Below are 27,370 nucleotides of genomic sequence, written 5' to 3'. Positions count from 1 at the left end.
GGAATTAGGAAACGTTGTTTCAACATCACCATTGTACTGAGTTGAAACATCTTAACACCATCAGACCATCTTTGGTATCAGGCTTTTGGCAGGTTTTTAGAAGTGAGGGGACTTGCAGTAGAGACATTAGTTGTTCATCACCTGGTCAGAGACATATGATCTGGTTTTCAAATCATGCCATATATCATTCGTCTACAGATGTTTTCTTTATTAAATCATAAACATGGAATTTTTATTGATTTTTCAGGGATAGCATCATTACTGGTTAAACTGTATCAAAATTTTATTCCATAATTTATGTTTAAGATGAAAAATTGGCAAAGCACCTGTAAAGGTTAGCATATGCTCCTGTAACAGTCCAATGATTATAGTTATGAAATGAAGAAAAAAAATGAAATAAACCTGAATGTACTTTACTACAAACTTCTTCTTCTTCTTCCTCTTCTTCCTCTTCTTCCTCTTCTTCCTCTTCTTCCTCTTCTTCCTCTTCTTCCTCTTCTTCCTCTTCTTCCTCTTCTTCCTCTTCTTCTTCTTCTTCTTCTTCTTCTTCTTCTTCTTCTTCTTCTTCTTCTTTCTTCTTCTTCATTATATTTGTTATCTTCTTAAAATCATGGTGATTACACTGGCGTTTTTTCTCTGTCTTCAATTCACCTGTACCAAAAGACTTCACAATATGAAAGGAATTTCTTTTGGCCCTTTTTCACCACCCCTCAAAATAACTTCAAAACAAAACTATGAAACAGAATATGGTAATGAGGTATTTAGTATCTTATTACCCGAATAATTTTATCAGATTGAATCTGATGTGCATGAGAACAATTTCTCTTTTATCTTCCGAAATTTCCTATGTTCATATGTTCTCTGGGAAGACTATCTCGGTATAGCTTCACTAGAATTGTGTATAATTTACAGAAAGGTGTAATGGAACCCCAAACAAAATAGACAGATTGAACAAACACTGAAACATGAACACTGAAAGATAAGATCGACCAAGAGACTGGTATTTTTTCCCCCCACTGTCATAGTGCTGAAAAGGAGCCACTTAAACTGGTTGACAAGAAGTTTGCATCATAAGAAAATGATATTAATTTAACCTATTAATATTATATAAATATTATTTGATTGATGTTGTGCTTACAAGAAAAACACGTGTCTAACATACCTATTGTGATATATAATTAGTAATAAGAGTATGATTACTTTCAATTTACTCTGTAGTTTCATTTGGAAGGCAAATAAAGCTGATCTCATTCAAAGTGATTTTTATTATAATAATAAATAATAATAATAACAACAATAATAATAACAATAATAATAATAATAAATTATTATTATTTTGTCTTTCCTAAAACAGAAGATTTCTGCAGGATAGAGATTTAAATTATGAATAATTTTTAGATAGCTCCTGCTGAGTAATGTTTCCTGTGTTACCTATGTTTCCGAATATCTGAGTGATACAATTCTGCTACACTAACAATATTCTGTCACAAATATTTTGGACTTAATTTCAGCAACTGGCCTCTAATTTTCTTAAAATAACTGATGGAATTGTTAATCCCTTGACATCTTCTCACATGATACATATGTTTTTGTTTGTTTGTTTGTTTTTCCTGGAATCCCCTCTATTTAGGCTTGGTATGTTGCTCATAGGATTCAGAATAATGATTTTATGTTGGTAGCATTTAATATGTTGTAAATGCTGTGGGAAGGACTCACAGGGAAGGACCAGGAACATTATCTATTAGCATTAGAATTCCTGACAGAATATTAAGAATTAAAATAAAAAATCCTCATACTGCTGTGCTAGCTATAAATATTGTATGACTACCCAATATAGGAGTACTACCCATTTAAACTTAATATACTTTTGGCACAGTGGAAAAATGAAGCTGCTCCTAGGCAAAGTTGCAAGAGTTTACTCTGTGGATGAATTAAAAAAATCCCCCAATTGTATAACACCCACAACCTTGCATATTTCCTAAGGAATTAATGAGCAGCTTTGCCTCAAGCAACTAACTATCCCAAATGGCAATTAGTTCATTAATCCCAAGGAAATGCCCGGGGCAGCGTTTCTTACTGTATAAATATTTCTAACTGACATCAGGAACAAAAAATAGTGTCACTTCAGAAAGTTAACATAATTCCTAGCATTGTTAATCTATGATTGCTTAAAACAAGTGTGTACATAATCTTAATAAAATACTATTTCACAATATTGCTGTACAGAAATAATTAATTCCTGCTTATAAAAGCAAATGTCTATATTGCATAAAAAATAGAAAATAATGAAAACAATAATGCTATTAACCCTTGTTTTACATCTTCAAAGTATTTCAGTATGAACAAAGTCGTGGTGATACTGGTGATAGAAGTGATTTAGTCAAAGGAAAGTACAAGCTCACTTCAAAAATTAATATCAAAAAATGAGAGTACCAACATAAGTGGTTCTTCAATCAAAGAAATACTGGGTGTGTCTCCAGAATTAACATTTCTTTTTATTTTTTTTCAGAACACAAGGGCAATTTCAAGGAAATACTGTACTTTCAAACTCTCTATTCTCATTGTTGCTTATTTGTAATTTAGGTCCAATATAATTATTTTTGTTAGAAAATCCCAGTGAGAAGTTTCCTGGATGGTCTGCCAGTTTCTACAGATCATTCAGAGTTTCTAAGCCCAAAGAGGGACTGATAAACAGTTAATATAGTCTCAATATCAACTTTATATAGAGAAATTTAACCTTCAGCACGTACACTGTATATGTCTTACTCCAGTATTTTTCTATTAGAAACTCAATTGAATTCATTGATAGGTACAGTTTTAATATTATATAATATAAAATTCCCTTTCTCTAATAATCTAACAGAGTTTTGGGTTCAAACACATTCAGCTGAAGAGTTTTTTTTTTTTTTCCCTTCTATTTCCAAGGAGAATACTTTTACTCCTAGAGATTCCTTGTTCCTTGTTCATATTCATTTTGTTAACCAAGGTAGAGCTATTATACATGAGTTTCCAGTCTATCTTCCTGACCAGACTAAGATAAGTAAGAGACATCTCAGACAATATTGGTTTTGAGGCATGGCAGTAATCATACTAGTGGGAATTTGGCCATGCAATTGTAAGAAATAAATTGATATGAAATATTCACCAAGTCTCATTTGGGGGTCTCCAAAACATGTAGAATTTATTCCAATTCTATTTCTATGCAATTATTACACATGCTTCAAATCAGCAACAGATCTTTTCTTCTACCCCATGCTGATTATCCATTTCTGCACTTGTTTTCTCATTGGACTGTAAAACCTGTTTGATTGTTGGCCTATTAATCCCAACATTTTTAAAGCCTGAAACTTTTGAAATTCTGCCAAATTGAAGCTCTATTCTCTTGGTGCCTTTTGCTAGCATAAAATAAATAAATAAATAAATAAATAAATAAATAAATAAATAAAAGACCTAATATCCTTTCTGAAAGCTGGATTGAGAATGTAGGCTTTCAAAAAATTAAAGATGACAAACCAGAGGGGAATTTTCTCTGAACAATGCTGATGATACCCATGGTACAGGACTCAAAAGGTGAACTCATCTTATTCTCTCATTTAATAAAACAAGTAAATCCATAACAAATTTTTTGTGATATACAATATAAAGTCATCACCCCGCACTGTGATTTGAATTTAGTGTTAATTTAAATCTAAACTCACCAATCTGTTCCATAAGGAAACATACATGCACATTCGTGTTTATACATATATTTTACCTATGCATACATATCTTTCCCCTATGAACAGAACTAAGCAAGAATAAAAATAAAACTACTGCTGAACTGAATACACCATTCTAAAAGAATTCAAAAACATACCATAGTATATGCACAAAAGAGAAACTGGCTAAAAACTGTCATTTTTAAACATTGTACTTTTTGAACAACTACTATTTAACAGTAAGTTGCAATGAATCACAATGCTACTTAATCTCTTATGAGAATTTTAGAGACATTTATTTTTTCATAGACCTTTTTTTTTTTTTTTCCCAGCTCTTGGGTTAACTGTTTGCTTTAACCAATACATGAAATTCGTAGAATCCAAATTTTACAATGTAAAGGGTGAAAAGAACCAATTACACCTGTCAATTATTTTAGAATATATCCAGAGTAATTACAATATAACTTAAGGCAGAACTTCGTCTTGAAATACCATAGTTGTGAGTAACATTTTCTTCATTTTTTTTTTTGTGTAGTAGAATACATTTTACAAATATCCCTGAGTTTTCAGAAATAATTACTTTTTTAAACAGATGCCAGATGACCAAGTCACTACCAACAAAAACAGTATGAATTATGATGAATTATGATGTATTACCTAACGATGAATGGTCCCAAAAATGAAACTGTATGCTATAAAGTATTATAATAGAGTAAATGAAATCAGAGTGCTTGTATGGGTTCCTTTCATTTCCTTGAACCATTAACCAAGCATTGCTATTATCTTCTCTGACAGAAACCTGATGACGAAAGGTTTGCATTTTCTGCTGCTGAGCCACACAGACAAATTTGAATGCCAACAAATTTCTTTTTTAGAGGGATAGAGCATTATGTTACTTTTCCCGTGAGTGCCTCACAGCTGTGTCTAGAGAATACAAAATATATCGCCAGTTGGAAGATTCAAAGGCACATATATTGCAAAATCAAACCTCAGTTCAACCAGTAACCTTTTATTCTTAGAAAAGTACCAGCCATATTCTCAAAAGAATAAAGAAAAATGTTAAGAATGGAAAATGCAAATAAACAAAACTTTTTTTTTTTTTTCATTATATGCATAAGCAAAGAGATAAAAAACCGTAGTGGTTCTATGAAGAATCCTGTTGTACCCCTTTATTTATTTGTGAGTGGCATTTTAAATGCTGCAGGTTCATGACAATCGTACAATAAAAAAAAGGTTGCTATTGGGAACTTTCTATATTCATGTTATTTCTTTCTGGAATCAGAACAGATCTACTATCTGAATTCTTTATAACTGTTCTCAGAAGAAGCATGCAGCAATAAAAGCTTAGAGAGTATAGTTTACCTTTGTGGGGGAAAAAAAATCTGTGATTATAAAAGACACATTATGATCCACTTTAGGAAGGCTCTTACATCTCACATGCTACTGACTGTGATTTTTATATATATTTTGAGATTTTACAAAGAATTACATCAAATTATCTGCATAAGTTTATAATTTATTACATAAAATTAAGGGAGAAAAGTTCATAAAAAAGTAACTATAAAAAGTTAATCTTTAATGATGCATGCTCCATATCAATTAGAACTGTTTGAGTATGGAAATACTTCTAACTTTAATTCAATACTTCTAACCCAACTCTTTTTTCATTCACTGAAGTCTTTCTCAATTTGACACCTTCAAAAAATGATCCTGATGAAGTTAATTATTTGATATAATAATTCCCTGAGGCAGTGTCTCCCTCAGTGCAGCAGGGCAGAGCCTGGCAGCCAGGACCCATCCCACTACCCCAGCCAGGGAAAGGTTAGGCTGGGGCAGACCCAGCCCAGGCATCAGATACGTCTCTGAGAACTGGGAGGAGGGGAGGCAGGGCTGGGATATCAGTCCCCAAGTTGTATTAGTGCTTAATCACCTGTGAAATCCAGCCATCCCTCAAGGTGCTCTCTATAATTTTTTTCAGATCCCACTGTATTATTTGTTACGTTCAGGAGTTTCTCATGTCATCTACAGAAATTCCTCACAGTCTGTTCAGTTAGATAAAAAACAGGTCAGGATATGAAAATGCAGTGATACTGAGTTACTTCAGCATTGCTATGTATTTCCAACAAATATTGTAGCACAATGCAGATGACAAAGATTGTTTTCTAAAGATAGGATGGTCAGCAGCCTGTTTGACAATCACAGGAATTGCAGGGCCATTTCTTTAAGGCTGACATTACAGATGACTGGCAGATCCTCCAGCCCAGCCTTGTTGTATATCACCCTTCCATCTGTGGCAGGAGAAGCTCATCATTAATAGATAGTTTCTTCTCCATACAGCAGAAGCTGAGAGGTGCAGTGAGGGAAAATAATGGACGTGATAGACAGCACATGGGTGATAGGAGGAATAACTACCTTGACTTGGTTGGATGGGCTGTGTGTCCCAGAAGAATGCTCAGGCAGGACACACATACTAAGAAGAAGTAAGCAAATTCTCAGGAAGGGGATAGGCTAGGAGTAAAGGTTTTCCTGACTTAAGTTCATAATTTTGATTGTGAAGAGAGAGATCCCCCAAAGCCCACTATGCCCTGAACGCTCTGCCTGTCTTAACTCATCTTACTTTTATAGACAGGTTTAGATAGAGATTGCTTTGATGGAAGCATCTAGAAAACTGACAAATCAGGTGGGTTTTAAACTCAAAAATGAAGCTTATTAAATTCTTTCATTAACAGCAACTTGAAGTTACTAGTTAATTCTTACACGCTATTAATCACTATGAATAAATACACAAAACTGCTAGTTTTTAGTGACCTGTTGCAGTTTAATCAGGCAAGAAACTGAGCACCACACAACCTTATGCTCACTCCCTGCCAGTGAGATGTGGGAGCAAATCAAGAAAGAAACTCATGGGTTGAGATAAAGACAGTTTAATAGGACAGAAAATGAAGGGACAATAATAATAATAATAAACAATAACAACAACTATTAAGAAATAATATACAAAATAAATGATGCACAACACAATTGCTCACCACCCACCAACTGATGCCCAGCCAGCCTCTGAGTAGCTGTGGTCTCCCTGTCCAATTTCTCTCAGTTTTATTGTTCAACATGACATCACGTGGTACGGGATATCCTTTTGGCTAGTTTGGGTCAGCTGTCCTGGTTCAGTCCCCTCCCAGCACCTTGAGCACCTGCAGCCTCCTTGCTGTCAGGACAGTATGAGAAGCAGAAAAGTCCTTGACTTAGTGTAAGCACTGCTCAGCAACAACTCAAATATCATGCTCTTACCAGCATTATTATCATCCTAAATCCAAACACAGCACCATACCAGCTACTAGTAAGAAAATTAACTCTATCTCATCAAAACCAGGGCACGACCATATGGAGAATTATATTTATATAATTATATATATTGTATATAAGTATACAATGCCATGGAGCTAAAGCAGAGTAGTTAGCTCTGACAGCTAAAGTCCTGCATAGGCCTAGCTGCCAAGGTCCAGGTGACCAGTCTTGAGAGCTCTTTGAAAAGACAAGTCAAAACTGAGATGGGCTTGCCTTCTTTTTTCTCCAATTTTCTTTATCAAAGTCTGATGACACTACCCCACCCCTCCCAGAAAAAAAAAAAAAAAAAAAAGTTGTTTTCTGATTTTAGTATTGCTTTTTGGTTCTGCCAATCACCCTTCCTGTGCATTAGGCAAGTTACCATGTCTGTTTGTGACGTCTTGTGTCTATATTTCACTCTGTCCAGCAACTTTTTATCCTGTTGTTGCTTCCTATGTGCAACTACACACAGATTTTCTCCTTCAATGGTCACATTGCTCACACGCTAAAGTAAAATGCTCATACAATGTGTTTGGCTGCACTTTTGTTAATTACACAATTTTAGTATGCTTCTGTTTGGAATTAAGAGCCAATATTATTTATATATCTTTATTTTGCAAGTGTCAGAAGCCTGTTTTGGCTACAAGCACTTCTTCCCCCTATGTTTCTTTGCAGGCTCAACCCAGAGATTTGTTCTGTCACTACAGCAAAACTAAATAGGTCCATTCTGACAATAAGGACAATAAAAGTCCTTCAAGATGACAATATTATTTTACAGTATTTAGAATCCCTGAATTGGCTCAGCCTGTCAAGATATATTGCTTTTGTTTTCTATTTAATTGATAAGTGCAAAGAGACACGAAACCTGTAGGTCTGAACAGAGGAAAATTTTCTGGCAAACTGAAGAAATTAACCATTTTTATGAGAGTTATCTCTTAAAATGGGGACATGTGTCAAGGTGCAATGACATTTAAAGTAGAAGTCATTTGTAGGAAAAACAACAACAACAACAACAACAAATAAACAAACAAACAAAACACTCCATCTGGAGTTTCTGAATGGTATGAAGAATAAAAGTAAGCTGATATCAGGCTCCTTAAATTTAGATAGCATCTGCTGGAAGTTGAGAAGTAGGACAGAATAAGATAGACTCAAGAGTAAGGAAATACTTCCTTAACTGTTCCTTCTACACTGTTTGCTGCTCTTAGAAGTACAGAGTAGACGTCATGTTTAGATACCTAATAATAAGGTAGTACTTTTCTGTTTAGAAAAAAAAACTTCAGGATGATAAAGATATCACAGTTTGGACCTTTGGAATGGAATGGAATGGAATGGAATGGAATGGAATGGAATGGAATGGAATGGAATGGAATGGAATGGAATGGAATGGAATGGAATGGAATGGAATGGAATGGAATGGAGCCTCTTTAGGGTTGCCAAGAGTCTAGTGATTCTTAATCTCTATGGAGTCGTTGATGCTTCTAAGAACACATAAATGTTGAGTTGCATCATTTTCATCTGAAGATGTATAATCATGATAGCAACTTAGACTTCTATCAATAAAATGTATTGGTTGAGAGTTTAGTGTTAGCATTGGTATTGATAATGACCTATATGACTCCCGACAGCATGTTATGCTTTTATTTCATTTTCATTAAAGAATTGGATTGTATAGATTGATTATATTTCTTGGAGAAGGTCCAGAAATGGTCTGAGATGTATGAAAGGGTGGGAATTTCTACTTAGGGAAGAAAATGAGCAAGCAAATTACAAAACAGACTGTTTCACGGTAAAATGCAGTCCAACCCAAGTTGTCCTCTTAATACTGAAAATTAAACAGTCAGAACTAACTGAAAATTGTTAGATATTAGCATCTTAAAAAGAATTAAACTTCTGTATAGCCATTCATTCATATAATGTGAAGTTCTACCTATAAAAAGTGTGTATAAATGCGCACATACATGTTCACCCATACACAAAAGCAACAGAAAAACTGCTAAATTTGAGTGAAATTTTGTAAAATGTTTCTAAATAGAAATAATGACAGCATCATTTTTCAATACATTTTTTCAATGGCTACCATGTTTGTGCATTCCTAGAATATACAAAAAAAAGTGAAAATAAAAACAATTCTGATTTTCAAAAGACAATAAAAAAATATAAAAATCCAAGTTTTTCATTCAGTATAAAAATATGGAGATTAAAACTAAGTCTTCTTTATTCACTTCTTTTATGAATGAGTGCGAACAGGATTTGTCTTTATCTTCCCAATTCTAGAGCTAAGCATGAGCAGCCACAGAAGTTTGTGCAGTCTCTTTCCTTATACTGGCTTTAAATTTTAGCATATAATTAGATCTCTGGAACAAACTAAGGAAACATCTCTCTCTGAAAGAGAGGTTAAGTAATTCATTAACTGTGTTTTCAAAGACTGGATGTCTAATTTTTGTAATCTTCTTCAATAGGAAGAGTGAAGTCCAGTTTTAGAAATGTTGGGTTTCTTTAGCAAATAGGCATTCTGTCTTGAAGTACATACACTTAACAAGCAAGGCAGAATTTATCACCAAGAAACAAAGAAAACATTCAGATATTTGAATCTTTGCTTTATTTTGTATCTTTGTAATCTTTTGTAATCTTTGCTTTCTTTTGAAAGTCCAATTACAAATATTATGTTGACAGAGATCAGAGATTTATTACTAAATAAAAAAGAACATAAAAAGGTATTGATTTTTTTTTTAGTTCAACAAATTTAACCTTTTCCAGAGGACATTCACGTAGTATAGAGGATAAAAGATTTTGACTTAATAAGATTTTCCTTTCAAGAAAAACATCATAGCAAATCTCTCAATATTTTAAAAATAATAAAAAAAATACTAATAACTAAAGTACTGTAAATAACTATAATTTACGCAGGATTTTGTATTTGCCAAAACACTAGAAATCAATGACAAAATTCTCTAAGTGTAAACTCTAGAGAATACATAATTTTAAGCATAGATGTTTCATCTATGTCAGATGTAAAGTGGCATGAAAATAACATATAAATCTACAAAAAAAAAAAGTTATTTTCCTCATATGTTTTATCATCAAAATTTTGCACCCACTATACTATGGAAAAGTCATGCGTACAAGTGCCTTTGTAAGTGTCATATTTTGAATTTCTCATAGAAGTCACTTCTATGTAAGTGCCTCACACTCCAGAAAGCACTACATCTGCAATTTGTTTGGATCATTTATTAAAAAAAAAAAAAAAAAAAAAAAGCTAAAGAGAGATTTTTGTCATAGGACAGGGAAACACAATTCCTGGATTTTATTCTGCTGTTTGCCCTCTGTCTGGCCTCTTTTTATCCCCCCCCTTTTTTTTCCTATGTGCCACTGAACACAGAGTTGTCCCTTCAATGACCATATTTCTTGCATGCTTATGTAAAATATTTACATGTTTGGTTATGCTGTGTAAATATTACTTAAAATTATTGTTAATTACTCTGTTATAGTGTACTTGGTATCATATTTGGGTTTAAGGCAAACATAGTAGAATATGTCATTTATTAATTAACATTTCATTTTGAATATCTTTAAAATATACAGTTTTTGGAAGTCTCTGCTTTGTCTACACTCCATGTGGAAATTAGAGAGACAAAAACAAGACTTCTAACTATGCCATATGATAAATGAATAATAATAATAATAATAATAATAATAAAAATGGAGACCTTAAATTCTGTATTATACTCAAGGTTCAAGTTAGAAGATAATTTCTTTCACTCTCCTAAAATACATATATTTCATTTGTGTTATAAGTACATGAAATGAAATTGTCTGGTTAATTTTAGGCATTTAAAGTAATTGCATTTAGTGGTTGTTAAAAGAAGAATATTTTATAGTGATGTTATAATTAATTTGAGATATTAATATCATCAAAAGATCAGCCTTTTGGTTTCATTATGACCAAATTCATACCTATGGTAGATTATCCAAAGTCCTGCTGAGTTAACAGAATTCTTTGTCTATCCTGGGACCATGGGTTTCATGCTCCAGTTTCTAACACTAAGGGTTCTGTGTGATGCCTTGATCCAAAAGCACACATAATTAAAAAGAGTCACCCACCCCTGTCACAGATGCCATGCTAAATTTCATAATACTGCAGTGCCCTTAGGCACACAGCAGGGATTATTCTTCAGAGCCCCATGTCCTCTGTGTTATTGCTTATCTAATAAGTAACATCACTGCTGAATTCTGCTCCGGGCTGCTTTACATCTGAGATCTGACATTTCAACACAAAGGCAAAGTGGCATATCTTGAGTTAACAATAATCGTTTGTAAGTAAGGTAGCTATTTCCTTCATCCTTTCTCATGCAAGCACTAGGCATGATGTTATGGTGCTGTTATTAGAGATTTTTGTGGCACCGTAAAAATATGTAGATACTGAGGTAAGATTTATTGAAACATAAATAATACCAGAACAGTGCATTAACATTTTTCCATTTATCAGAACTTGAAGCCCTGAATCCCATGCTTCCCTCAACAACATTTTACTTAGTTTGCCAAAATCCTATAGATAAGATGAGAAAAAAACTACGATTTTGTAATTCTAATACAGCAAAAGGTATTTTGATATTGAGCACAAATAGACACAGTGACTGCAAAATTTTGTTCTGAAAATTCACTGTGCACATTTCAGAATGAAATATTGGACTAGATTCTGAAAAATGTCAAAGGGAACAACAAGATAAATTCTTCCCTTGTTAATCACAGCTCTCCTTTAACCATACATTAGGACCATAATTTTTGGAATGCAATGAGTTTTGGAAAATTTGTCTGTGATAAGAGCTACAAGAGAATTTGTTTCTAGTTCTAAGTTCCTTGATAATTTTTGCTTACTTTAAAAATGTAGATTTTATTAATATTAATCAATTAAGGGTTTTCAGTACTGGGAAACCTGAGTTCGACTTTGAGTCACAAATAGAACTCCAAAGCCTTGAATGTGACAAGACACAAATGAAGTCTCTCTTATGAAAAAACTTTGAGCTTGCTTGGTTTGTAGTCAATTTGCAAAGAAGATGTGCTGAATCTGTCTTAATGTATTTAACAGGCTGATTGTTATTCAAGGGGCAAAAAAAAGTACAGAGTACCTCAGCCTTTTCCATTACTCTTATAACTTAGTCCCTTGTTCCACTAAAGACTGGGCCCACACCATCCCTAACCCTCCTTCTTCTGACAATGTATGCAAAGAAATGGTTCTTACTGTTCTTCACCTCTCTTACTAGCATCAGCTTTAGCTGAGCTTTGGCTTTACTTACTCCATTCCTACATGAGTAGACAATGTCATAGTATTCCTCCCATCTAGTCTGTCCACACTTCTACCATCTGTATACTTCCCTTTTGTGGTTGAGTTCAGTTGTCAGCTCATTGATGACTTTTTTTCCACACATGCTTCAGAAGAATGGACCATTCTTGTACCCTAAAGAGGTTGCTCTTGAAGATAACCATAATTTACATTTGGAAACAATTCATCTAAAAGCTACATGATCAATTCAGAATTGCAACTTTAACATAATTTATTTATGTCTTTATTTTCTTTGGCAATAGTCTGCTTTTTACTGGAAGCTTTATACTTAAATTTAGAAATTTCATTTTTCAGGTTGCCATTAGGCATTAATTATTCATAGATCTAAAACATTATCTTCAGCCTTCTGTTACATAAGGAACCTGCTTTTCCAGCATGGGAAGGAAAGATTGTAAGATGATCTTTCAACTGGAGCACCATTCATTTGCTGTACAAATTCACAATCGTAACCTTTCTGAAAAACTAGTAAAATTTGGATTTGACTACACACCTGGATCCTGGCTTTGTATCTGAATTCCTTTTCTTATTAGAAAATCAGACTTCAAAATTTCATCCTCTTAGGCGAAAAACAAACAAACAAATGAACAAACAAACAAAACAAAACAAACAACAACAACCAATCAAACAAAAAAAAATTACAGAAAGAACTCCCTAAGATTAAAAGCCAGTTAAAAATTCATGTCCTTCTAACATTATGAGAAAGTTAAGGATAGTTTTGGAATCACAACGGCAAGCTGTGAATGATATATGAAATTGAAACAGTCCTGTTGAGTGCACTGCTGTGCTGTTTGCTATGTCCTATAGCAGGTACACAATATTCATACTGCAGACAGAAGAACATCCAAGGTAATGCAAAATTTCAAAGCAAAATAAACCATATATTTGTGGGAGGGAGGCTTAAGATTTCAATGTGTACTCTATTTTCTTTTTATTACTCTTTTCCTCAGATCATCACCCTGCTTCCAAACTATGGAGCAAAGAAAAGGGAATTACCTTTCAAAATAGGCTCCTTGGCATGTTAAAGATGCCCCTTACAGATTAAAAATTCTTTCCCCTTCTCATCACTAGGTGAGACACAAAGTTTTGTCTCATGCATAAAAATGAACTAAAACAGCTTCCAAAAAAAAAAAAAAAAACCAAAAACAAATAAAGAAAGGAGTTTACAAGTAGTTTTATCTGCTTAATTTTAAAGGCTCTTTCCACAAGAATCATATGGATACTATGAAACACTCAACAGAGTTGCCATGCTTTAGCAGTTGTGCTGGGCTTTGGTGTTATACTGTGTGAAGTAAGAGTTACTTCCTGATGATGCTGTATCAATCAAAGATGTAAGGTTATAGATACGCAAGGCTTATCAGTAAACAGGTGATCTCTCACTAAAAATGCCAAACACATGTTAATTCTACTTACGGTACATAGTTATTAATAATTTGGAGTGAATTTTTATCTTCATGTTTAGTGAATAACTTTGTAAATTCTTTTAAAATTACATGTCTTCATGTAAAGCTTTCCAGAGAGTGCAGGCATTTAATTTAATAATAATTAAAAGGTAATAAAGGCAAATATTTCCTTAATCTCTGGATTCACACAATTACTTTACTGGAATAGCAATATTGCTTTTACTGGAAAGATAATTTTACTTTTGTGGGATTTGCATGATCTCTTAGAGTTCATAAAAAAGATAAAAGCAGGTGTCACAGCCTGTTGAGACCTTTTATTCTGTTGCCAGAACATGCATGTGTTCTGACGGTAGTGTTGTGGCACAACCACTCTGACAGACAGTGCACAAAGTGCCATGCAGATCACAATGAATTACTGAAACTAAGGCAGTTAAGCAGGTAGCCCACAGAGATTGCTGATATTGTTTCCAGTCCAGTGAAAATTTATGGATCTTCAGGAGGGATAAACTTCAAAATTGTAAGTGGGTAAAAAAAGCAGCTGGATTCAGAAACAAAACAAAACAAAACCCTACAAGATGTGAGAGGTTTTAAAACTGTGCTTTAATACGACCTTTTAATACGATCATTGCTAAAAGCTAGGCATATGCATAATTCATCTGCTGCTTAATAATGTCTTCATGGAGCTGTTTATTAAAAGAAAGCTCTCCTATCCCAGACATTTCTGCTGAAGATTATGTAATAATCTTCCTGACAGGTAATACAAGTAGCAATAGGTACAAGAAGATTAGAGTGACTTTATGAGTGGGGAAGCCTCTGGTTGAGTTTACACTTTCCTTTAGGCATTCCCAAGTCCTCTATAATTACAGTAGAGAATTTGGCCTCACTTTTAAATAAAATTACAGAACAGGTCTCTGTACGTACATTTTCAGCATGAGTGAAAAGAAAAAGGGCTTTCATGTAAGTGCAGAAATCTTTAATGAGCAATGGCAGATCTGTCTCAGTGTAAAGGTGTGTTGTGGTCCAGCATCTCACTGGGGCTGGGGTGCTGGGAATACCTGGGCCTTCCCCAAGGGCTGCCTCCCTGGCAGCCAGGCCTGTCCCACTGCTCTGAATGGGGAGTGGGGCAGGCTGGGGGGCAGCTGGGACAGCTCTGGGCATCATGCACCTCCCAGGGGACAGAGCTGTGCTGGACCATTAGCCCACACGTAGGGGTCAAAATCAGGCCCAATGAGGGGAAACAAGGTCACATACCTCCCCAGGATGGCCAGACAGGGCCATAGGGATGGGACGGGCTGAGGATGGGCCAGGATGGCAGCCTGAAAGTTGTGCCTTGGAATGGATGTGCCTTGGCCAGGTACAAGCACAGCTGTGATACTGTTGTAACTGCAGATCAGGCAAGGGGCCAGAATGAGAGCCACAGCTTAAAATCACCTCCCAAGAGAATGAAGGGGCAACCCTCCCTGAGGCCTTCCATCATAGCTGCCTGGCAGCCTCTCCCCAAGGGCACCAGCTGTACTACCTTGGCCATAAGCCCAGTCCTCCAAACCCCTGGGGTGCAGTGAGGATCTATTCAGGGCCTTGATTGTAATTTTCAAGGAAAATATTTCCTATAATTATTACATTGCTGCACTGCATTTTAGAAGCACGTATAAGAAGCATGCAAGAGATATTTTAAATATACTGACCAAATCTGCTTTTATTTGTCATTTTGTTCTTTTGCCATTTTTATTAATGATGCGTAATTTCTTATTTTTATTTTTTTCAGATTTCTAGAAAAAATTGCATTGAAAAGTGGTGTTCATGATCTTGGAATTTGCAAATCCTTTTCAAAATTTTCAAATACGGTCAATGCAAAGTCTTTTTTTTTTTTTTTTTTTTTTTCCCCTGTGGAAGAATGTAAGCTGGTTTTAGTTAGTTTCTTTTTATCTAGTACTCAGTGGCTATGATTCCTAATATAGCAAAAAAATATGTAATTTTGTTTTCTGTGACTTACGGATGCATAAAATGTATATGTTTGTTAAGTTTTACATAGTTTTGCATCATTATCATTGTCCTAAACTCAAAACAGTGTTAAGAGCTGGTAAAAATCTTATGTTGTATCATTAAAACAAAGCTATGTGTTTAGTTCTGGCCCAAAGACAGCATCCTTTACTGATGCTCTAGCCCAACCAAGACACAAATCCACTTCACCAAGAAGAAATGTAATACATATATGGCTTCTGTTCAAAGACAGTCTATGTTTCTTTGACTTAGGAGCACAATAGGTTCATGTCTTCTCACAGTCAAACTTGCGAAACATCACTAAAGCAGCTGTGAACTTGAAAGAGTCTGTGCTGTTACACAAGAAGCACTGAAGAGTCTTTTAAGATTTGTCTCTTTGAAGGGACACTGTCTCCTGGGAAAACTCAAAGGTGTTTCTATATTAGATTTAATTTTGTTGAGAAGTGTGCTTTTGAAGTGACTTTTCTGATCATTTCTACGTATAGAAATGATCTTACTTTCATTCCATCATGAAGTTGTTTCACCTCTTTAAGTATGAATGAAACTAAACATGAAGATGCTCTCTCAGTGAATGTGCTCTGACTGCTGGTGAGTATCACTTTCAAGGGACCAAAGTGGAGTTAGTCCAAGTAAAATTTCCTTGTTTCTTAATGTGAACTGGTTCTACTTCATGAAAAATCATGCTTGTTTTTCTACATATTACTTCTAATGCAGACATAGACTTAGACTGTTCTTGGGTCCTGGGAATATGCTCTCCTCAGATCAGTGTAGAGCACATGCAGCAAACTGAATCAAACATATTTTCATGTCACTAGTTTTGCCCTTAGTTTTTTTCCCATAGAATTGTTGTTGAAAACAAAACAAAACAAAACAAAACAAACAAACAAACAAAACAACAACAAAAACAACAAAAACAGATCTGGGTGTTTGCATTTTCCTTTAATAATGTGCTTTTGGTAGTTTTAGGATTACTTGTAAATTGTGGCCTGGTTTTAGTACTTTCAGATAAATACATTTTTAGGGGACCAGAGGGAAAGCATCAATTACTGTCAGAGATCTCATCTGTCTAACAATCTAATGTTCTGTTCTCCCAGACAGATGTAAAAGATCTAAAGTTTTCTTCCATCTTTGACCAGGACTCTTTCCGTTTATTTCAAGACACAGCTTTTCATTGCATAGACTATAGTTTTAACTTTTACCTCTACTTTTCAGGGAAGTGTTTCAGCTACTATGAGGCAAATTGTTCATTACAGACACAGATTTTTGCTAGCCAAGTGATGTAGTGTGATGTCACGTCTGAGATAATAAATTCAGCCTCACTTTGTTGGTATGGCTGTATTGCTTTCTGTTCCACAGTTAGTTCAGGCATACCTTTCTGTTTTCTTTGTTGGGCTTGTTTGCATACTACATTTAGACTCATGTGTACTAGAGAACTTGAAGAGAATAATACCCTGTTGCTGTATGCCATCAAAAGTACTTATCATTTTCATGTCAAATAGTGTAAAATTTAGGATTATTGTTTACCTAAATGATAAAATAACCTATGTCATAGAGCCATAGAATCATGAAGGTTGGAGAAGACCTCCAAGATCATCTGGTCCAACTATGTCCCTACCACCAATATCACCCACTACACCATGCCCCTAAGTACCACATCCAACCTTACCTTAAACAACCCCAGGGACAGTGACCCCTCCCTGGGCAACCCGTTTGAATGCCTAACTGCTCTTTCTGAGAACAAGTTTCTCCTAATTTCCAACCTAGACCTCCCCTGGCACAATTTGAGGCCATTCCCCCTAGTCCTATTGCTTGTTATCTGTGAGAAGAGGCCGACCCCCAGCTGCCCACAACTTCCTTTCAGGTAGCTGTAGAGAGCAATAAGGTCTCCCCTGAGCCTACTCTTCTGCAGACTAAACAACCACAGTTGCTTCAGCCGCTCCTCATAGGACTTGTCTTCCAGACCCTGGCTGGCTACACTATTCCTGATACAAGCCAGGATGCCGTTGGCCTTCTTGGCCACCTGGGCACACTGCCGGCTCACATTTAGGCAAATATCAATCAGCACCCCAGATCCTTTTCCTCTGCACTGACTTCCAGCCACTATGCCCCAAGCCTGTAGCATTGCATGGGCTGTTGTGACCAAAGTGCAGGACCTGGCACTTAGCCATGTTGAACCTCATCCCATTGGCCTCTGTCCATCAACCCAACCTGTCCAGGTCTCTCTGCAGGGCCTTCCTACCCTCCCACAGATTGACACTTCCCCCCAACTTGGTGTCATCTATAAACTTACCGAGGGTGCACTCAATTTCCTCATCTAAATCATCAATAAAGATATTAAAGAGGATGGGCCCCAATACCGACCCCTGGGGAACACCACTGGTGACCAGTCACCAGCTGGGTTTAACTCCATTTACCACCACCCTCTGGGCCCAGCAGTCCAGACAGTTTTTAACCCAACAAAGAGTGTACCTGTCCAAGCCATGGGCTGCCAGCTTCTCCAGGAGAATACTGTGGGAGACCATGTCAAAGGCCTTGCTGAAGTCTAGGTAGATTATATAAACAGGCTTTCTCTCCTCCACTAGGCGGGTCACCCGCTCATATAAGTAGCTGAGGTTGGTCAGGCAGGTCTTGCCTTTCATGAACCCGTGCTGACTGGGCCTGATCCCCAGGTTGTCCCACTGTGGTGGTTTTACCTTGCTAGGCATCTGAACTTCACCACAACCACTCTCTCACTCCCCCTCCTCCTCAGAAGTAAAGGAAAGAAACAACTCATGGGCTGAGATAAGGATAATTTAATTAAAGGAAAAAATAATTATTAAGGAAAAATTATTATTAATTATTAATTAATTATTAATTATTATTAATTAAACAATTTAACTAAAGGGAAAAAAGGGAAAGGGGAAAAGGGAGGGAAAACAAAAACAAAAACAAGAAGAAGAAGAAGAAGAAAAAAAAAACAAACAAGTAAAGGCTGTGTGGAAGTGCAGAGGAAAGAAATTACTCTCTATTTCCCACAAATGAGCGATGCTTGACCATGTCCTTGAAACAGGGCCTCAACGCACGTAACTGTTGTTTGGGAGGACAGATGATTTTGCAATGAGAGCACATCCCACCCCTCTTCTTCCTTTTTCCACCTTTTATTGCTGAGTGTGACATCATATGGTATGGAATATCCCTTTGGTTGGTTTAGGTCAGCTGCCGCGGTGATGTTCCCTTCTCACTTTTTGCCCATCCACAGCTTGCTGACTCTGAGAGGGTTAGAGAGAGTCCTGATGCTCTACCAGCACTGCTCAGCAGCAGACACAACACTGGTGTGATACCAGTGCTGTTCTAGCTACAAGTGCAGAGCACAGCACTGTATGGGCTGCTGCAGGGAAAGTTAACATCCCAGCCAGACCCAGTACACCCACACATGCTGTGTGATTGCATTCAAGATGACCTGTTCCATCACCTTTCTTGGCATTGAGATCAGGCTAACAGGCCTGTCGTTCCCCAGGTCCTACTTACAACCCTTCTTATAGACAGGTGTCACATTAGCAAGTCTCCAGTCATCCGGGACCTCTCCAGATGACCATGACCATTGATAGATGATAGAAAGCAGCTCAGCAATCACATCTGCCAACTCCCTCAGGCCCCATGGACTTGTGACAGTCCAGGTGGAGCAGCAGGTCTTTAACTATTTCCACCTGAACTGTGGGGAGTTTCTTCTGCTCTCCATCCAGGTCTGCTGCTCCCCAGACTTCCAGGTCAGGAGGCTGAGTACCCCAAGGATAAATGATCTGACTAGTAAAGACAGATGTAAAGCCACTGTGGCCAGGCTGAGCTCTTGCTGGGCTTTAGTCTTCCTGATTTTCTCTCTGCATAAACTGGCAATTTCCTTGTACTCTCATTGAGTTGTCTGTCCCTTCTTCCACCGGACATAAACTCTCTTTTTCTCCCAGATACTTAACAGAAGTTCCCTGTTCAGCCACCCTGATCTTCTTCCCTGCTGGTTCGTCTTACGGCACGTGGGGACAGCTTGCTCCTGCACCTTAAAGACCTTCTTGAGGAGCATACAGCCCTTCCCGGACATCTCTGCCCTTAAGGACTGACTTCCAAAGGACCCTCCCTACCAATGTCCTGAACAGTTCAAAGTCTGTCCTCCAGAAGTCCAAGGGACCAGTTTTACTGCCCCCCTTCCTGACTTCACCAAGAACAGAGAACTCTACCATTTCGTGGTCACTCTGCCCAAGACAATTCCTTACCACCACATCTCCCACCAGTCCTCCTCTGTTCATGAACAGCAGGTCTAGCGGGGCATTCCCCCTTGGTAGGCTCACTAACCAGCTAAGTCAGGAAGTTATCTTCCGCACACTCCAGGAACCTCCTAGATTGTTTCCTCAGGGCTGTATTGTATTACCAGCATATGTCTGGGAAGTTAAAGTCCCCCATGAGAACAAGTGCTGGCAATTGTGTGACTTCGGCAAGCTGCTGGTAGAGTGCCTCATCCGTCTCTTCATTCTAGTTTGGTCTATAGCAGACCAAACAACAGCAGTCTATAGCAGACCCCCACCAGGATGCCCACCTTGTTGGCCAACCCCCTGATCCTTATTATTCACAACCCCAAGCTCAACAACATCAAAACACTCTCTAGTATGGAGAGCCACACCACTGACCCATTTTTTTGCCTGTCCCTTCCAAATAGTTTATCACCATTCATTGCAGCACTCCAGTTGTGGGACCGGTCCCACTATGTTTCAGTGATGGCAAGTAGGTCATAGTTTGCCTGCCGCACAATGGCTTCCAGCTCCTAATGTTTGTTGCCCATGCTGTGTGCATTAATGTAGATGCACTTCAGATGTGCAATTGCCCTTACCCCCAAGCCTCACATCGCTCCCCCAGGCTCATCTCTATCAAGCCTCATTTCACCCCCAATTCCCCTTTGTACCTAGTTTAAAGCCCTCTCAATGAGCCCTGCCAGCTCCTTGGCTAGAATCCATTTCCCTCTTTGAGATAGGTGGGACCCATCTGCAGCCATCAGGCCAGGTGCCGAGTAAACCGCCCCATGGTCAACCCTCCCCCCCTCCCCCCCCAAATTTTAGGTTTGCCTAAATGATAAAATGCCACCACCTATGTCCTCTGCAACTAACAGTAATAATGTCCACAGTGTGCTGACTCCTGTGGTGACATATATTATAGAAATATGCAAAATAACTATCTGAAACCCTGAATTAATAGATTTCAGTTGATGACGATTACAAGATATATACATGAAGAAAAAAAACCTACTTACATGAAGATACTTTGATCAAACTTTGTTCATACATGTGATTGCATGACTATATAAAATTAATTTCCAAAGTCACTAATTAAAGCTAGATCTAATTTACTTGCCCAATTTTGATTTTTTTTTTTAATGTACCATTGATTTGAGAGTTCTTGGCTAATAAACCTAAAATGAATATACCAGTGAAGATAGATTACTGCATCTATTTCTGACTAAATCTGTGTGAGTTTCATTGACAGAGGTAGAAGATCTTTCTCTTCAATGAAGATGACAGATTTGCCTATTGCTTTTTAAATTATTATTATATTGCTTACAGAATTGTGCACGGAACCTTCATTCTCATTATAGGAAATGAATGGCATTGCCAGTTATTTAAGCCAGAATGACTTAGGACCTGGCACAGATGAAGCTAATGTGAACAATGCCAGAAAGCATTACTTAAGTAACAAATACAGGGTCTCTGGCAGCTGGCAGACTTAAGTTTTTTCATTGTCTTATACCAGTGACAGAAGCTTTCTAAGAGGCAAGACTTAGATTTTTTAGTGATATGTGCTGCACATTTTCATAGATAACTTAAAAAGATGCTGTAAAAAAAGCAAAAACAAAAACAAACAAACCCACATCAAACCTCTATGTAATTAGATATCAATTATATTAGACTGGAATGCTGATGTAAAAGAATAAGCACAGAAAGTGACAACATTTAATTTTAAGACAGAGTTTTGCATTATTAGTCTGTGACCAAGACTGGACTTACTGAATGGAAAAGTACATAAAGGGCTTAACATTAGCTGCTACAGTGTATTCCTGTTAACATATTTCACTATGTAGTTCTTGACTACCATAGTCAGCTTAGAGGTGTGATTGCCCTGTTTAAAAAATAATTTGGTTTACTTTATCTTCCACATATTTTTACTGTTCACAACAGTAAACAGTTCACAACATTACTTTGATATTACAGTACAGAGAAATAGCTATTTTCAGTGATAACCTCTAAACAATTTTTGTGATCTATACACTGCTTTCCAGTTCTTTTTGCTAGTTTGATGCAAGTCTTTATTACTAGAGCAACTGGTTGTGTTGTTATTAATTATGAATTACACAAAACTGTGTGTAGAAAGGTAGCAGGTAAAAAGGTGAAAGGACTGTGAAAAAGTTCTGATTTTGTCTTGAGTTTTGCTTAACATCAATTAGTTAAGTAGATTTTTTTGGTCAGTATTAACTATTGATATTCAACTCATATTACTTTATATTTTAATTTGTTCTAGACTTGAAAATGCTAAAAAATCCACTTTTTAATGGATATAGTTGACAACTTATTTTTTTGCAGCTATTCAGAAAGTTCACCAACACATCCAAAATAACCTTATAGTGTCTTATTTAGGAATTAGAAAATTCCTTATTGGAAATCTTGTTTTGAAATAACCTAGATCAAGTTTTCTCTCCTCTCCTCTCCTCTCCTCTCCTCTCCTCTCCTCTCCTCTCCTCTCCTCTCCTCTCCTCTCCTCTCCTCTCCTCTCCTCTCCTCTCTCCTCTCCTCTCCTCTCCTCTCCTCTCCTCTCCTCTCCTCTCCTCTCCTCTCCTCTCCTCTCCTCTCCTCTCCTCTCCTCTCCTCTCCTCTCCTCTCCTCTCCTCTCCTCTCCTCTCCTCTCCTCTCCTCTCCTCTCCTCTCCTCTCCTCTCCTCTCGTCTCCTCTCCTCTCCTCTCCTCTCGTCTCCTCTCCTCTCCTCTCCTCTCCTCTCCTCTCCTCTCCTCTCCTCTCCTCTCCTCTCCTCTCCTCTCCTCTCCTCTCCTCTCCTCTCCTCTCCTCTCCTCTCCTCTCCTCTCCTCTCCTCTCCTCTCCTCTCCTCTCCTCTCCTCTCCTCTCCTCTCCTCTCCTCTCCTCTCCTCTCCTCTCCTCTCCTCTCCTCTCCTCTCCTCTCCTCTCCTCTCCTCTCCTCTCCTCTCCTCCCCTCCCCTCCCCTCCCCTCCCCTCCCCTCCCCTCCCCTCCCCTCCCCTCCCCTCCCCTCCCCTCCCCTCCCCTCCCCTCCCCTTTTTCCCCAAAAATTTGTGGGATTTTTGATTCTTGGTTTGACACCAGAACTCCTGCTGCTCACAGCAGAAAAAACTGCATCTGCAAGTTCTTGAACTATTGCTATTTCTGCAGCAGTTCTTTTAACAGTGGTACACTCTTCTTATTTGTTCTACAAACGGGTGTAAGGATAGACTCACTTATGATTTGTTTTATTGAGGAGTATGCTTGATTTTCTAAGGTTAATAGCTGATATCCAAAGATGACCCAATTTTGGAGGTGTTTTTAATGATATTCTGTGCTTTCTCAAGATGAAATTGTTTAGCATTGGGCACAGGCAGATAACACATTTTTAGAAGTGTTGAACTTTTCCCTCTACTGACTAAGAAGACATTTTTTAAATCATGTTAGCAAAAGCTAAGACATCTTACTTTCCTCTTCCAGAAAAGGCCATAACAATGTATTGTACATAGAGATAGCTGAACTATTTTTAAATGAGTCCCCATTGGATAATGGGGACAGGTTAACTATGGAGATTTGTTTCTGTTAATTTGTCCTTGCCTGCAAACTGGGAACAAAGGAGAAAAAAAAAATATTTCTAGATTTTAGTGGACAAGAAAATATATATTTCAACTTGTCACTTTAGTAATAAATCACAGAATTAAAATCTAAATATAATTTGTGTTTAACTTAGCAAAGGTTATTTTTAGATTTTTATCTTGGATATTGAGCTATAAAAGTAGGATCATGTGAAGAGTTATATAAAATAGAATATATCTTTCACAATAGATTAGAAAATAACTTCGTAGGAAACTTGAGAAAGTTTAATTGCTGTTGAAAAACGTTTCCAAATAAAAATGAACATTATCTCTACATAATAAGAAAATGTAAGTGTGAAAATGTATGTGAAGAAGGTTCCACACCATCTATTGTTCTTGCTTTCAAATAATTTTAGACAAAGGCCATTTGAAAAAAGGGAGTAACTTCATGAAAGACAATATTTTTGCAATATTTTTAATTTCAAAACAGAATAAAAAACATTTTCCCCATAAAACATTTAAATACTTTTGAAAGTCATTTAAAATATCATTTCCTATATAAATTTTACTATATTTTGATATGATTTTCTGACCTATATTATCAATAATCTGTTATTGCGCAAGGCCTATTTTCCTATTACACAGGAACTGCCTTGCACAATATTACAAAATGAGTTTCATAGTTTACAATTATGAAATATACAGATGGAAGAGACCATGAGGTATCAGCTATGTCCTGTTTAGACAAACCCTGTCTAAATCTTTTCTGACAAATGTTATTTATCCTGTTTTTTTTTTATTACTATTTGGATTTTTTTACCATGGAGATAAAGAAGGAAAGAGGGGTAAAAACATGTTGCTTTGTTAAACTCCAATGACAGAGATTCAGTGAAGTGATATTCCTTACTTGTTAAGTAGATACAAAAACAAAAAGGAATTATGACAGCTTTATACTTCCATTTCAGTAAAAGAACCTTCTAAAGAAGCATCTTTTACCTTCTAAATCCTGATCATTAAAGAAAACTTCATTTATCAAACAGAAAATTTGAACTATAGAATTGAAGCAACAACAACAGCAACATTTTGTTGCACTTCAAACTCCTGTACTGTGGACTTTCAGCTATTGGTTAATGATGTAGTTATTTTTTATACCTCTTCTGTGTATTTTTTTAGATCTATGAACACATGGTCATGTTTGTTTTAGCTCATACACTTTTTCAGCTGCAGTTGTAGAAACCCAAATATCACCACAGAACCATAGAAATACATAATGATATGACTTCTTTTGATCAAAATCCCAAAACTGCCAATTTACAACAGTAAATTTTGTTTCTGTCTTTATGTTTGGTGTGTATGCCTGGACTATATGAAATCTTTGTGATTTTTGAATTTTTGATTCTTATTATTTAAAGCTTATAGTTCTCATAGAACCCTAAACAAATTACTTAAGAAATCATAAATAATAAACACATCTTTTAAAGTATCAAAGAAAATTTAGTTATTTGGAATTCAAACATATTCTTGAAATCAAATTAAATGTTAATATACTTGAGTTTTGTAGCTTGCATTTTTTCCAATTATTTTAAAATATGTGGGTATTCTTATGAAACCATACAATAATAAAGACTGTAGCAATCCATTCCTCATTTCTAATATTTTAAAATGAGCCTTTAGTCAGGGTTACTTTCCTGTTTGTAAAATTTCAGGCTGTACTGATGTATAAGAAAAGTTTTTTTTTTTTTTTTAATATTCATTTGGAAGAAATTATCACATTGGAAAGTATTCTTTTTTGTTCTTTTTTTTTTTTCTTTTTCTTGTCAATATTTATTTCATTTTCTTAATGATTCTGAATAAAAGCATAATTTCTCATTTTGAATTATGATTGAACCTGTTCAGTAATTTGTCGCTACTTTTTTTTTTTTTTTCCAGTTTAAAAGTATTTCAGTTTAAAAGTATTTCTTAGGGGAATTAAAAAATTAGAAAACCCAAATGAGTGCCATCTTCCCATCTATGTCAGATGAAATGTGCTATAATGTAAGTGAAAACCTCAGTCCTTAAGTGGAGAGACAGGTATAAACTTTCTTCACAGTAATAAAGTGGAGCACTTGCATAAATCTGCAAGATCATAGCCAAAAACATTTGGTTTTGACTTCTGGAAGTAAATTTTGCTATTACAGAGTTAGGAACCCACATAACAGAGAAAACAAACTTCTGTGTCACTGTATTTGTCAGAGAGGAAAAATAAATAAGCACTAAATGGAAACTTCTCAGTTTTGACATTGCTAATGGATATATCGGCAAACTGCAGGCTTATGACAACAGATTGATAACATCATTGATAGGAAGGAATCAATTCGCTAGAAACCTGGCATTTGTTAAAGGACTGGAAGAGACAACAGAACGACAGATGGAGGACAACTTCAGTGTCATTAACTAAATTTTGAGTGAAACAAATGCTGTCATTGACAGTTCTTGTTTTCCTGTTCTTCTATTAAAAATAATTTCTAAACATCATTTCTAAACATCTTTCAGATATTAGTGGAAATCAAACCTTTTCCAAATATTCCATATTTGTTTGCCCTCAAAATTTGTCAGACCAGGGTGACCTGAACAATACTATTTAAGGAATCTGAATTTATTATCAGGTTCCTAAATTGCTGCATATCCCAGCATATCCAGCCATGGTACTATACGTTTATTTGAAACAATATTTAATTGCAATTGTATACAGAAAAAATGTAATAACCTCGAAGAATGTATCTTCCTTTTAAAATGAAGTGTAGATTAAGCTTCAGTGGACCTTTACAGTTGTGAAGGGGAATACAAAGAAAGAGTGACTTTATATATTATTTCTTACTATTTCTTACTATTAATTATATATCAGGATTGATAGATTCTCTATTCACATGCTGTGTCAGTTCTATTGTCACAGGAACCCCCTCTGATTTGACTGTTAGAAAAACCAAGAATCACCTAGTACGAATAGTGAGGAAAGTGGCATGAAATGAAGTCGGACAGCAGAAAAAAAAAAAAGAAAGAAAAAAAAGAAAAAAAATTTAAAACACTTAAGAAAAGCAATTTAACTTTCTTCTGTGTTTCTTACCTGCAAATATAGGCAGAAGAAGGTGGATCATAGGATAAATTCTACTTTATCTCCTTTGTTTATGCCTAAATTAAAAAAAAATAAAAACAAAAATAAAAATATCCCTGGAAATAGAGAGAAGTAATCCTTTTCAAATATAATTGTAATTATGCTGAAACAAAAAATGGGAAAGAAGGCACCGAAACAAACAGCAAAAACATAGAAAGAGAATATCATGTGCAATATCTAACTAAGGAAAGGTTTCTTCCTTTATATCAACACAATTGAAAATGTAAGCATAGAAATAACTACAAATTTATTCAACGTCACAGAAATAAAACCTGAGAGATTTCAATCTTAGGCTTACAAATACTACTAAAGAAGCAACTTAGGAAGAGCAAACTTGTTCACATTATTGTGAACAGTTCATTGCAGATAGTTTCATTCATGAGAGAAAAAAAAATCATAATAAAAATATGTAACGTTCTCAAGATGTACCTGTTCTCTTTGGACTAGAAATTCAAATTGTCTCACAATAAAATCCTAGGAGCTTTTTGCTCCCAAAGAGCCAAATATCAAAAGTACAGAAGAAAAATCCCCATCTCCACTTTGCTAAAAACAAATTATTAATGTTAAATCAAGTTAAAATGTTAATGTTAAAATCAAGTATTCTGGAATTTTTAGATAGTTCATTCAACTTTTGG

The 27,370-nt window shown here is 36.1% G+C and overlaps 1 protein-coding gene across 1 annotated transcript; it reads right to left on the bottom strand.

The window, feature by feature from the left end:
* Positions 1-115: 115 nt before the first annotated feature.
* LOC308194035 (uncharacterized protein) lies at positions 116-27,238 on the bottom strand. Its single transcript, XM_080589377.1, has 2 exons — positions 26,688-27,238; positions 116-651 (listed from the first exon to the last, which is right to left on the bottom strand). Exons 1-2 carry the CDS (start codon positions 26,716-26,718, stop codon positions 302-304), a joined length of 381 nt encoding a protein of 126 aa, XP_080445503.1. The 5' UTR covers positions 26,719-27,238; the 3' UTR covers positions 116-301.
* Between the last annotated feature and the right edge of the window lie 132 nt (positions 27,239-27,370).

The sequence above is a fragment of the Anser brachyrhynchus genome (genome assembly GCF_964034855.1).
Source record: "Anser brachyrhynchus genome assembly, chromosome: 4".
In the NCBI taxonomy this organism is placed as follows: domain Eukaryota; kingdom Metazoa; phylum Chordata; class Aves; order Anseriformes; family Anatidae; genus Anser; species Anser brachyrhynchus.
This window is presented reverse-complemented; position numbering and strand designations above follow the sequence as displayed.